The sequence below is a fragment of the Cebus imitator genome, unplaced genomic scaffold (genome assembly GCF_001604975.1).
Source record: "Cebus imitator isolate Cc_AM_T3 unplaced genomic scaffold, Cebus_imitator-1.0 Scaffold141, whole genome shotgun sequence".
NCBI lineage: Eukaryota > Metazoa > Chordata > Mammalia > Primates > Cebidae > Cebus > Cebus imitator.
The window spans coordinates 4,266,489-4,280,549 of NW_016107456.1; the positions used below are offsets into that span (position 1 = coordinate 4,266,489).

At 44.5% G+C, this 14,061-nt stretch overlaps 2 protein-coding genes across 14 annotated transcripts in view; one reads left to right on the forward strand and one right to left on the reverse strand.

Annotated features, from left to right (window-relative positions):
- The window catches only part of PTPRT (protein tyrosine phosphatase receptor type T), a 1,128,992-nt gene that overhangs the window by 304,675 nt on the left and 810,256 nt on the right, over positions 1-14,061 (forward strand). For all 13 annotated transcript variants that reach the window (XM_037743358.1, XM_037743363.1, XM_017542238.2 and 10 more), the window contains exon 2: positions 3,473-3,598. In XM_037743358.1, coding sequence (XP_037599286.1) covers positions 3,473-3,598 — 126 coding nt within the window. The remainder of the gene's footprint in view (positions 1-3,472; positions 3,599-14,061) is intronic.
- On the reverse strand, positions 7-491 carry LOC108313733 (ribosome biogenesis protein NSA2 homolog; the record flags this gene model as incomplete). Its single annotated transcript, XM_037743364.1, has 1 exon — positions 7-491. A coding segment is annotated over exon 1 (357 nt), but the record flags the coding sequence as incomplete, so codon positions are not given.

The following is a 14,061-nucleotide window of genomic DNA, read 5'->3' on the forward strand; positions in this document are numbered from 1 at the left end:
CAGAGGGACTTCCCATTTTCCCGCCTTCTCTTTTCGTTTCTGTTTAATCATATTGGAAAGTACTTTAGCTCGAGATTGTCCTTCTCTGTCCAGCAGATAGGCTGGTACTGCTCCTTGTGGAGTCTTCTCATCATTCTTTTGTTTGGTGTTTCTCTTTTCATGCATCTTGATAGTCTTTTTCATTTGTATTTTCTCAGCGTGGCGTTGTTTATGGTAAAGCTTAGCTTTCAGACCAATCATTTTCTTTGCCTTCTTTGAACGTTCATGAGCCTCTCGACTTTCCTTCTTTCTCTTTTTCTCATGGTAATCCAAACGGTATCCATAGCGTTTGCGATGTAATTCAATATATTCGTTCTGTGGCATGGTGATGGCCGCAGAGCCGCCACGAGAGGCCCCTGGGGCGTAAAAATGCTCTTAATTTTCAGGTCTCTGAGACCCACGAGCCGACACCACGCAGGCCACAACAGGAAAGCGCGTGCTTATCTTTCACTTTGTTCTGCAAACTTTTGAGGGTAAGGATTATATGTAGCAGTCTGTTCCATGCCCAGAGTCCATTAAAAAAGTTTGTTGAGTGTTTCTAGAATGAGTGAAAAAGTGGATTTGAATGGAGAGACCCAACCACCTTGGAAGTTCTTTATCTTCCTGGTCCCTTCACATTACCTTATAAGTGAAAGACCTTGTTCCTGGGGGAATAATTCTCTCTCTGGTCTGTTACGATGGGCATGGGCTCTACAGCTAGGTTCCCATGGATTTAGTGTTGGTTCCAACACCGTCTTTCCTTCCATATTGCCTTAGCAGGTCGTTTATCCCCTCCGTGCATCAATTGCCTTAGATTTGAAGTTGAGATAAAATGTGCCTCGTGTGGTTCACGAGGATGACATGAAAGCTAATAAGATAGTGCATATAATCAGTGTCTAATATATTCCCTGACACAGCAAATGCTTGGGAGAATATGCTGCTTCTATCTTTCTTTAGATCACTGTGTTAAGGTATGTGACATACTTCATATATTAGTCAGGTTGTAGAAAGCTCTACAGTGCTAACAATTAAACCTTAAGATCTCATTGGCATATGACAAGAAAAGTTTATATTTTGCTCCTGAAAAGTTGAATGCTGATATTCCTGGTCAGACAACTCTCTGGGTGGCTCTCCTCCATGGAGTAGAGATACTCAGTGGGGTGCTTGAGTGGTCTTAGTCCATTTGTTCTGCTATAACAAAATGACTCAGACTGGGTTACTTAAAAAATAGAAATTGATTGCTCATAGTTCTGAAGGCTGGCAAGTCCAAGATCAAGGTGATAGCAGATTTGATGCCTGATGAGGGTCCATTACTCATAGATGGCACCCTCTGTGCGTCCTCACATGGCAGAATCTGCTAAGGCATCTTTTATAAGGGCGTGATCTCATTCATGAGAGCAGAGTCCTCAGAATCCTTTGGGAGCATCTCCCAAAGGCTCCATCTCTTAATACTATTATATTGGGGATTAGACTTCAACATATGAATTTCAGAGAAACACACACATTTGGACCACAGCAGTTGATAAAGGCCAGCTCTTCCGGGTGTTCATATACGACAAGAAAGGAAAGTGGAAAAAGCTTTGATGTCACAGGTGTTTTTCCATGGTGTCTGGACCATATTCTATATCAAGTCTGTCAACAGGATGTCCACCACCACTATCCAGAGGAAATCTCAGTTCTGGGGTGCAGAGAAAGAATTTGGTTCTTTGCAGCTGATGGAGACAATAGTCTGATGTTAATGAATCTGTAGAGGTGGGCCAGGCTAGTGTGGCATGATTTACGTACATTGAAGAAAGCCATGTTTTGCTGTTTTCTTAGTTCGCTTAGGCTGCTATAATAAAATACCGTGACTGAGTGGCTTATAAACAGCAGAAATTTATTTCTCACAGTCTTGGGGACTAGGAAGTATAAGATCGAGGCATTGGCAGATTCAGCATCTGGTGAGGGCCCAGCTTCTGCTTCTTTTATGGCACATGAGGTGTTCACACCACGGCTGAGTGAATTCTTCAGGATTTGGTATGAGTCACATGTCATCTGGATTCTCCTTGTGTCCTCACATGGTGGAAGGGGTGAGATAGCTCTTTGGGGTCTCTTTATGAGGGCACTAATCCCAATCCCAGCCCCAATCATGAGGACTCTGCCCTCATGACCTAATTACCTCCCAAAGGCCATGCTTCCTAATACCATCACTTTGGGGGTTAAAACTTGAGCATGGATTTTGGGGGCATTCAAACATTTAATCTGTAGCAGACATTGGTTCCCTGTGGGGTGGGAAACCTATGAACGTTTAAAGGAGGAGGAGGAGGGTGATGTGATGCAACCTCTAAACATTAAGGAGACAAGAAAGGGGCATTGGAAAAGATGGACTGGAGTGTGAAACAGGTGTGGGAGACCAGCCAGAAGGCTGCTGTAGAACTCAGACCCAGTTCTGCCTCCCTGCATTTGTGTACCCTGTGGGCTCAACCCAGAATGCCATTCCTCCTGCCCTCCGCCCCTGGAGATGCTCCCAACCTTCAAAGCCCTTTTCACTTCTCCTCTGCTTCTTCTTTCTCCTCCAGAATATAATGGGCTTCTATTTCTCTGGACGGACCAGTGTTTCCTAGTTGGAGCCTCTGTTGTACACCCCACCTCTCTCCCAATGTCACCTTGATGGGACTTACAGCCCAGAGCATATGCTCAGTGAATCCTTGTCAGCAGCAAATGAATGTAACTTATTCTCAAATGGTGGATGGCTTGACCTTTAAAGTTAAAGGGAGAAGCTTGAAACATGATCAACATTGACTTTATTATCTTCCAGGTGCATGATTGTCTAATTTCTTACCAATTCGTTTCTCACCCCATGAAAAATTGTTTTTTCAGACTGCTTTTTGCAGAGAAACAGGTGGGCATTGAGAAAGTATTCTGTGGCAGTTACTTTTCATATGTTATTCCATTTAATCCTCATGGCATTTCTGTAAGATTGGACAGTTTCCTCCGTATTCACAGGTGAGGAAACCGAGGCACCCAGGTATGAAGCCTCTGGCCTGAGCTCACACAGCCTTGTGAAGGTGATGGCTGTCTAGTTTTGCCACACTCAGAAGTGAGTGCTCCTTCTTCTGCCTCACAGCATCTCCCGTGCTGCACAAAGCAATTACAGAGGCATGCCCCAGCATTCATTTTTCCTACTTAGAATGAGATGCTGCTGTTTACTTTCTCAGGAAGGAAGATTAAAATCAGTGTAACTAGCCTTATTAACTTTTTAAAATAGGGGGGCCTGCAGATGCCAGTGCCTTTCCTGAGAGCACCAAAGCAAATATAAAAATCCAATTTGCTCGTCTTTTTTTTTTTTTTTCATAAAAGAAAATCTTCTCCAAAGTTTAAAATTCAAAGCTGTAAATGAAGAGCCAATGAGACAGGGTAACGAACCAAGCCTCAGACACAGGAATGTATTTACCCATATCTCTTTTGTCTGCAGGTGGCTGTTCCTTTGATGAGCACTACAGCAACTGTGGTTATAGCGTGGCTCTAGGGACCAATGGGTTCACCTGGGAGCAGATTAACACATGGGAGAAACCAATGCTGGACCAGGCAGTGCCCACAGGTATGTGATCCATTCTTTTTGGGGCTGTAATGGGGATGGCTAGTTTTTACCATGAATTCTGGGGGAAGAACTTACTTACAAATAGAGCTCTCTGAGATGGCAATCGATAGCTCTGTAGGCAGTGAGTTCCCTATACTCAGAGGTGTTCAAACCAAGGCTGAGTGAATTCTTCAGGATTTGGTACGAGTCACATGTCACCTAGATTTAGCATTTCTTTTAGCTTTGAGATTCTAAGCTATAGCTACAGGTAGGGTATTGCTGGGTTTTGCTTGGGAGCCTGATGACTGTGGCATATCAGGGAAGGAAAGAGGTTCTGAAGAATTTGAGGTCCCTTCTTTCTTCCAGGTCACATAGACATAGGTTTTATAGATTCAGGGAAGCTTCTACAGTCAGATTATTATAAGGTTATATTAATTATATTTTTGTTATATATTATTATATATTTCTATGTAAACATTTCATATTAACGTTATATATTTACATACATTATTTACATATATTACATATGTGTACATTATGTACATATATTATTTACATATATATATATTTAGGGAGACTTCCACAGTCAGATTATTATAAGGTTCTATTATTATACATTATAGTATATGTATTATATAATTTATATATATAGGGAGACTTTCATAGATGATTATGAGGTTATATTATTATATATTATTATGTATTATTATTATTATATATTATAAGGTTAACATCCTGACATTCTAAATGCCAAGCTTTCATCCTTAGCCAGTGGGGCTGAAGGCCTAGTGTAAATTCTTGATGGATACCTGCATGGGACTGGCCTGTGAGATACACCTGACGTATTTCAAGGGAAGTACCTGAAGGAGGTCTACTCTGGGAGAACACACAGACTCTACATGTGGGGTATACCTGTGTAAGGTGCACCTTGAAGAGGGTTACCTGGTGATATCAGACAGGAAGAGTAGTGGCTCTGAAAAAGTGAAGCTCACTTCTCTGAATAATCACATATCCCGGCTACATTGTAAGGACAATTGCTTGTTGGAGAAGGGAGGCCACTTTCTACAGGTCTCCCTGACCAAGGGCTGCCTGGCGCTAACCCACACGTGTCTTGGTTTTCACCAAATCCCCAGGTTCTGTTCCTCAGTCTCTGTTGTCAGGAGTGTTAAGGGTTCTTCAGGCTTACTCGGTGTTCTTCCCATGGATGGCCTCACCCACTCCATGGCCTCAGATACCGCCTCTGTGGGTGTGTGTGTATATGGGGTGTATGTGTGTGTGCGTATGGGCATAAAGGGGGTGTGTACATGTATGTGAGTGTGTGTGTATGGAGGGTGTGTGTGCATGTGTATGGGTGTTTGTGTGGGAGTATATGGGGGAGTGTATGGGGGCATAAGGGGGTGTACGTGTGTGTATGACTGTGTGTGTATGGAGGGTGCGTGTGCATGTGTATGGGTGTTTATGTATATGGGAGTGTATGGGGGTGTATGTGTGTGTGCATACAGGTTGTAGGGATGGTATGTTTGTGTATGGGTGTGTGTGTGTGTGTGTGTGAGGGTGTGTGTGTATATGTGTATGTGTGTGTGCATGTGCATGTATGCATGTATGTGTATGGAGGATGTGTGTGTGTGTATGGGGATCTATGAGGGTGTATGTGTGTGTACGGAGGGTGTGTATGCATGTGTAAGAGGGTGTGTGCATGTGTATGGGGGGTGTGTGTGTATGTATGTGTATGGGGGGTCTGTGTATGGAGGAGTGTGTGTGTGTGTGTGTGTGTGTGTGTGTGTATGGGAGATGTGTATGCATGTGTATGGGTGTGTATGTGTATGCATGTGTATGGGGATCTGTGTGTATGGGGTGATGTATGTGTATGTGGGGTGTATGGGAGGTGTGTACGCATGTGTATGGTGTGTGTGTATGGGGGCATGTGCATATGTGTGTGTAGGGGTGTGTGTGTGTGTGTGTGTTTACATATGCTCTTTCTGCTCATCTTTAGTCCACCTGAAGCCCTGTAGCATGTTGTAGGCTGTCCAAGCTCAACATCTCCAAAACTGACCTCTTGATATACCCATTTCCCCTTCCCTGTCTATTCACTTTCTGCTTTCCTTGTCTCCAGAAGCTCATTTCACTCCACTGGAACTGATTCAGAAACCCGGGGCCATGTTTCTCTCTTTTCAATCTCTTACCCACTTTTCCAATCAATCACTTTGTTTTGCCATTTTACTTCCTAAGTATACCTTGGGTCTGCCAAAGCCTCTCCATCTCTGCCACCACTGCCCTGGTGAACACAGGCGTTGTCTGTTTCCTGGGTAAGTGAACACTTTCTAACAGGCTCCTTTGACTTAACTCTTTTGACGTTTATCCATTTTCCAAACAGATGTCAAAGAGATTAATCTAGAACATAAGCATGTTCATGTTACCTCTTTTCTTCCTTGTCTCTGCCCAGCTTCTGTCCCGTGCCTTTCTGAGACTTCCCATTGCTCCAGAAAAGACCAAAGCCCTGCTGTGGCCTCCAAGGCTCTGAGGGCTGATCCTCCCTAAACCTTCCAAGTTCATCATGCTCCACTTCCCACTGTGCTCACTTTACGCTGGCTTCTGCCAATTGCCAGAATGTTCCTGCCTCAGGAGTGCACATGAGATTGGCATCCTCCATGGAGCCTTTCCCCTTCCTGTTGCCTTGCACTTCCTCTTCCTATCTCCATCTGGGTCAGCTCTCTTCGTAATGGTACCCATTGCACCTTGCACTTTTCCTTAGTAAAACGCATCACAGCAGGTGTTGTTCATCCAATGCATGTTTTACTCCCAGATGAGAAGTTCCATGTGAATGGGGACCATGAGAACCTTGTTCACAACTTTATCTTCAGTGCCTGACACAGGACATCAGACATCCTATGTACTAAATTAGCAATTTGTTGGATGGATATGTGAATGGCCAAATCATCTTTTTTAGGTGTTTTTATTAGCACGGGAATGAATGAGAAAACATTATTAAAGGCCTTTGGGTCCTGCACTAACTGATCACATATTTTCCTCTTTGCTACTATCCCTCCCATTTTACAGATCAGAAAACCAAGTTCCAAGAAGCTGAGTATAAGTGTGTCTTTTTGCTCATGCTACTTTCTCTCCCCAGAGACATGGCTTTTGCTTCTGATCTTAATTTTCTCAGCCCCTCATTATGGCAGAGTGTCGTTTCATAAATATTGGATCATGCTAATACAATCTTCTGGGCTTTTTAAAATAGAGGCATTTGATAATAATCAGTGAAATTATTCTGTCATGATGCGCCTGTGGATTCCAGCGTCTCTGTGTGCTGCTTAGGCAGAGCGGCATGAAAGCGAATTTGGATTAGGCAAAACTGTTTGTTCTTCTCACCGGCAAAAGCTGAAATCTTGCTCTTCTTTCTATAAAGCCAGCAGTTCTCCTCGTCTTGAAAATCAAGTTTGAATCTATTTATTCAGATGTTCCACAGCCTTTTGCTTGTCCCTTTTGTGTGACGAGCTCTGTGCTGAGCTTGGTCTGGGTAAGTCAGTCCTTGTCATTTTGGGACTTAATTCCTCTGATGGCCTCCCCTGGCACATAAGATAAAATCTGAACTCCTTGCCATGCCTGTAAGATCCTGCATGATCCAGTGCCTTCTTCAGGCTTCTTATCGTCTCCTCTCTCAGAATGCTTCAGACATACCCGGTCTGTTTTGGTTCCTCGGATGTGTCAGATTCTTTCTCAGCACTGGTCCTTTGCACATGCTGTTCCTTGTTCCCTCTCACCAGAATTTGTTTCCCCAGTTCTTCACTTTGCCAGCTTCTTTTTCTCTCTCTTTCTTGCCTTCCCTTGCCTTTTCTTTTCTCTCTTTCTCTTTTCTCTCTTCTCCTTTCTTCTTTTCCTTTCCCTTTCCCTTTCCCTTCCCCTCCCCTCCCCTCTCTTCTTTTCTTTTCTTTGACAGAGTCTTGCTCTGTCACCCAGGCTGGAGTGTTGTGGTGCGATCTCAGCTCACTGCAGCCTCCATCTCTCAGGTTCAAGTGATTTTCATGCCTTGGACTCCTAAGTAGCTGAGACTACAGGTGCACGCTACCACACCTGGCTAATTTTTGTATTTTTATTGGAGACAGAGTTTTGCCATGTTGTCCAGGCTGGTCTTGAACTCCTGGCCTCAGGTAATCCTTCTGCCTCTGCCTCCCAAAGTGCTGGAATTGCAGGCATGAGCCACCATATCCGGTGTTTTGCTGATTTCTTTAGATCTCGGCTCACAGGACTCCTTGAGGCAATCTTCCCTTATCCATCTGTCTAAGGACAGACTTCCTTCTTGTTCTCACTCATAACATCCCGTTCTTTGCTTTCACAGTCCTTGCCATAGACATGTTTGCAGATCAGTATATTCCAATGTTATGCAGTGGCTGAGTGACCTCGGTCTCAATTCTTCTGCCTCAGTTTCCACATCTTTATCTTGGGGACCAGTGTGAGAGTTAAATGGAGGATGTCTGCATGAGTATGAACTGTTTGCGAGAGCAGGAGTTAGTCAGTGTTGGTTTTTCTAAACGTTTTCTGATTCTTGCGGTCTCTGGGGCTGGAAACTTGTCCACCTGAGATCTTGCCCCTTCTTCAGGCTCACTGATGCTGCTTTACAAAAGCCAGCTGCTCAGCAGGTGTTCTGCTGTGGGTCCCGACAGGCCAGAGAGGCTTTTCTTTCTTTTTTTTTAAGATGGGGTTTCACCGTGATGGCCAGGCTGGTCTTGAACTCCTGACCTCAGGTGATCTACCCACCTTGGCCTCCCAAAGTGCTAGGATTACAGGCGTGAGCCACTGTGCCCGGCAGAGAGGCTTTTCAAGACCAGGATGCATTGCTGCATTGAGGGCTTAGACATTTCCTACAGCCCAGCTCTGTGAATTGAGTGTTACACATAACCACTATTAACTGCCATTGTAAGTAATGGTGAAAACCGCAACTGTGTTTGTACCAACGTAAATATATGCTTTTCCTAATCTCTCTCTATGGGAGAGGCTCTTGGGCTAGTGTTCCAGGCTTCAGACCTGGTTTTGCCCACCTCGTCTTTACTGAGGCTGTCACAGAGGAGCAGGGGTTACTGCACATACAAACTCTTTCTAGGTGTCTCTCCTGCCCAGGGGACTAACTGCAGCTACCACCAGTTCCTAGCCCTGCCTTCCCTATCTTTGGCATAGGTTCCCACAGGCAGCCCTGACGTGCAGCCCTGAATTACAGCTCAGGGCCCAGCAGGAGGGTATCCTGGGGGCTGAAGGAGGTTGTGAGTGCTGGAGGTGTCCTTCTAAACCAGCTGAAGCCAGAGGTAGTGGGGTTTGGGTGGCTGGCTTCTGTTTCCTTTGAATACTTGTAGGACATTCTTTAAAGCATTAGGTATGGATCAGGGTTGAATCTCCGCCTGCAAAATCAGGTACATAAATGCTCACTTTTTTCTCTTCTTGACGTAAACCTGAATCTGACCCTCAGTCCCCATGGTGCTGAGACTCTATTTTAGGCACTACTGAAGCTCCCCGTTCCCTAGGGTTCTGTGAGTACCCTGGGGTTTAAGCAGACCATTGTGATGTCCTCTGGGAAGCCTGCTGCTGCATTCCCTTCAGGTCTAGTGATCTGCTGCGGCTTCTCAGGCTGGGAGTCCTTGTCACAGCCCAACCAGCCCAGGTGCACCGCCCAGCATCCCTCCTGGGGCCTGCCCCTTCTCAGATACTGCCACGGAGCAGTGTGGCACAAGTAGACCCATACCTGCTGCCTTCGTGAAATGGGAGAACCTCTCTCCTTAACATCTTAGCCTTCAAAAGCACATTCTTCTTGGCTCAGTCCTTCCAGATCCCAGCATTCTCTCTTAAGTAAGTTAAAAGTTAGGAAAAAGCAAAAGAGGAAGGAAGGAAGCCTTGATTTCAAGCAGCTTCTTCTGTTTTTCCTACACACATTTCCAGAGCAGAAAAATACAAAAAACTTAGTTTCTTGATTGGAAGGAGCAGGAGTTGGGGGAACACACACACAGGCGACACACATGTGCGTGCACACACACATGCGCACACACAAATATTTCAACCAACTAGCATGTCGTGGAAGCAGCACTGTCTCCAGGGTGGTCCAGGCCTGTTCCTTTCCACCACAGGGCCTTTGCCTGTGGGTTCCTGCCTTGCTCTAACTGTTGATATTTCTAGAGGGAGGAGGGTTGGGGTCTGTTACGGGTTGAATGGTGTCCCCTAAAAAGATAAGTTGAAGTCCTAACGCCTGATACCTGTAAATGTGACCTTATTTGAGAATAAAGTCTTTATAGATGTTATCAAATTAAGATGAAGTCATGCTGGTCATACTGGGTTCTAGCCCAATACGACTGGTGGAGGCAAAGATGCATACACACATAGGGAAGGAGGCCACTCACAGATGGCAGTGGAGATTGGAGCAATGCGGCCGTCAAGCAAAGAATGCTGAGGATTGTTAACAGACACTAGAAGTGAGGCAAGGCAAGGACAGGTTCTTCCCTAGAGCCTTTGGAGACAACATAGCCCTGCCCACACCCAGAGTTTGGACTTCTAGCTTCCAGAACTGCGAGACAATAGGTTTCTGTTGTCTTGAGCCACCTAGCTCGTGGTGATTTTTAATAGCAGTTCTAGGAAACTAAAACCACGTCAACACACATCAGTACCCTGACCCATCACCCACCCAGGCCACCTTTTCCACATGAGCACTGTAAGTTTTAGAAGCTTTGTTTTCTTCTAAGGGAGCTGGCATTTACTACTCGTCCACTCTAACCAAGAAGTGGCTTAGGCATTATCCAGTACAACATTTCATCGAATGTGCCACCATTCCATGAGTTCAGAGATACTGTCACTTCTTTATTTTTGAGAAAACAGAGTCTCAGAGAAGTGAAGCCACTGGTCCAAGGTCATGTGAGTTTAATGTGGCTGAGGAGTCAGACCTGAAGTCCAGGGTAGAGAAGTATATATTGCAGACGTGGTACTGTCATTGACCAAGCACCTTAAATTTTTTTTCTACTTGCAGTCATGATTTTTGATGGCAAAAATAATATGTATTCATTGTAGAGAAAATGCACAATAGAGATAGCTATAAAGAATGAAATGAAAGTCATATGTTCACACACACTTGCAGAAATATCTATTTTGCTATTTAATGCTATTTTTTTTTAAGCATTTTCCCATGTCATTACATACTCCTTAAAACTATGTTTTCTAAAGGTTCCGTAGTTTCCTGCTGCAGTGACTGTTGCACAATTTATTTCACCACTCTGTATTGTTGCATATTTAAGTTCCTTCCAGTTACTACTAAATCACATTGCGGTGAGAGTTCTTCTATATACATCTCTGGGCTCATCTCCAACAGGAATTATCAAATTTGTTTTCATATGTATGCATTTCTGTATACCCTTATGTACCCCAAACAGAATGGTTGTGTATTATCGTTGACATCTGGGGAAAGAATATCATCCACATGGTGATGGCCATCCTGGACATTTGCCCATGCTTTGCAAATTCTAAAGCACTAAACACAAGCCAGGCACTGGTGCTGGTCCCCTGGTTGTGCCTTGTTCTAGTTCTTAGCTTAGGTACTCCTGGGCTTTAGCAAGAATCGTGTTGGAAATACTGTCAAATAGAGTGGTCCAAGCACTGGTCCATCAAGGTGGACGTTGGCTGTAAAAGGCTGTATGGGCTCCCTGGTGTTTACTGGATGAACTGCGAGGCTGTTCACTGGCCACGTATAGAGCTAGCTTCGGTTCTTGTAGGCAGAGACAACATTGTATTATATTTGTAACCACAGTGCTGGGGCTTAGTAGGTAGCAGCAAATGTTTGTTAGATAAATTGCTCTTATTAGTAATTGAACTTACTCATGATGCAAGCCTAGCATGTATCTCGAGCTGCGTCCCCCCTCTCTTTTCTCTTTCATTTCCTCTTTTGTGTAATCACAGGAGAGCAGCCTTTGGGTTACTGTTTTGGGAGTCCAGTCTTCAACCCTGTTTCCTGATGTGGGAAATCTCTCATTGTGTGAACTCTCGGTGGATTGTGGATTGTGTAGCTTACTGAGAGGGGAAGGTACCAGCTGCTCAGTGTTTCCTGTCAGCTTAGGTGTAACTGGATGGATGCTGGAGGCGGTGGGGGGACCGTGCTACCCAGGACTTTTCATCTAGGAAGGATGGGCCAGCAGCCAGAGGCTGGGGCACTGGGGCGTGCAGTAGTAGGGTGGGTGTCTGGCCATGGTGTTTACGCTGTGAGGCTGCTGGACTTCCTGCTTGTTGGTCTCCCAGAACTGCCTTTTTTTCTGCTCATTTTTCAGGACTGATCCTTCTGCTTTCTGTTCACTATGAGCTTCTCAATATTCTTCCAGAAACTTCCTATTTTTAAAAATATAGTCGTAGTTGGTATCTCTTGTTTCAACCACAAACCCTTCAGGTCACACTGTTGTGCTTTTTCACTTTCTGATCCCCAAGGATAGAGCACAGCTCCTCTTCCCCTTCCTCCTATATCAAAACCTGGCACAAATGTCACCTCCTCCAGGAGGCCCTCCCTGACTCCCCTCACAGCGTTTACCTCTCTACTATGCTTTTGTAGCTGAGTTTATCACATGTTGTCTCTGGTTCCCCACCAGGCCTTTGAGTATCATCAGGGAATGGACTGCCTCTCATTGCTGAATTCTTTGTATCCTGCATGGGGCCTGGAATAAGGTCTATAACTTTAATAATAACTGAATTATTGTTGGGAGAAAATGGTTTCAGGGGAAGCCTGGAGGGGCTGCGATTTTCTCTGACATTTTCATGGCACCTGGGGTATCTGTAGCTTTCATATCTTGAGCCCGACTCTGGGCTTTGATCAGGATGGGCCACTCGGTCCCAGGACCTGATTGACCTGGGTTTTTCTGCTCTGACATTGGTCCCAGGATCCCTAGGGCAAATAAAGAGACACTGGAGATTCCTTCTTCCTTTGCTCTGGGGCCTGGCGCGTATCATGAAGGTGTGGCGCTTCTTGTAATGCCTGTAAGAGGCTGCTCTTGGGAAGATGTGATGTATTCTCAGATTGACCCACTCTTCCTTTAATGTGAGGCTTACAGAAAACAGTATGTAAGTATGGGCCTTTAAATGTCCTTAATCACACCTGATATTCCTGATATTATCATTGATTGGTTTAAAATTGTAAGTTCTTATGTTCCCGTTTAGCCATTGTGGAGTCAGTACATTTTTATTTCCTCTGTAATGACAAAATATTATATGTTTATTGTTAAAAAATGCTGAGTTTGAACATAAAATTTCCCTCCCTCCACCCTTATCACAGTTAGCCTAAATATCACTATTAACATATTGCTGTGTTTTGAGAGAGAAAGGGAGAGAGCGAAGGAGGAGGGAGAGAGGAGAGGAGGAAGACAGGGAGTATCTGTATGTGGTAATAGTAATAGAGACGTGATATTTAGGTAGTGCTTATTACGTGTCAGATATCCTAAGTACTTTAAGTATAGTAACTTACTTAATCTTTGCAACCGTCCTCTGATGTAGATATTGTTATCTGCATTTTACAAATCAGGAAACCAAGGCACAGAAAGCTTGCATGACTTGCCCAGGTCGTCGTTAGCATATGGTAGAGGCAGGATGTGCCCTTGGGAGGGGTCCAGGCTGTGCTCTGGACGGCAGCACTGTGGCCGCCTAAGAGTGCAGACAATGAGTAGAATCATAGCTCCCAAATACTTCCGTCTTTTTATGCCACTATATTCAGAGTTAGTTTTCACCATCCAAGGCTATGTGATATTCTCCTGGGTGAATGAACCACAGTTTATTCAACAAACACCTAAGAGATGGAAGTGAGAGAAGAAAGAAATGCCGAAATGCCTCCTGTGTGCCCAAAAAAAAGGCAAGATCTTTGTCTCTCTCAGAACGGCTCTGAGAAACGTTCTTACAAAACATCTCATATTATGAGATGGTTTCTTGTGTACTCGCAGTTACAAAATTAATTGAAGAAACTACATTAGCCTGCAGTGACCCCAATCAGTGCTGCTTTGGGATGTTTACAGGGATCACAGAATTGGTAGAAAGAAAAGGCAAGGAAATTGAATGCAGGTTTAGTAATTATTCTGGAGGCTATGGCCAAGTAATGACGAGATTTGGCGATTGTTATGAACAAGGGTCCTGACAGTGGGTTTGAAAAGCAGCATGATGTCCTGTGGTGAGCAGAATATTCAGCTGCCAGATAAATGGGAAAACCTGTCTGTGCTAATATCCACATAGATGCTTGCTTTGACACTCAGCTTCCTGTGACGTCATACCTAGACTCAGAAAGTATTGTATTCCAAATGGTGTAATGGGAAGTGAGGGTGATGGAGGCTGATGTGATTCAACTTAAAAAGTGGTTCTTCTGATAAGAAACACTGGTGTATTTGATGAGTTAGAATAAAAGGGTTCTCTGGGAGGTAGAGGTTGCAATGAGGCAAGACTGTGCCATTGCACTCCAGCCTGGGCAACAGGAATAAAACTCCTTCTCAAAAAAA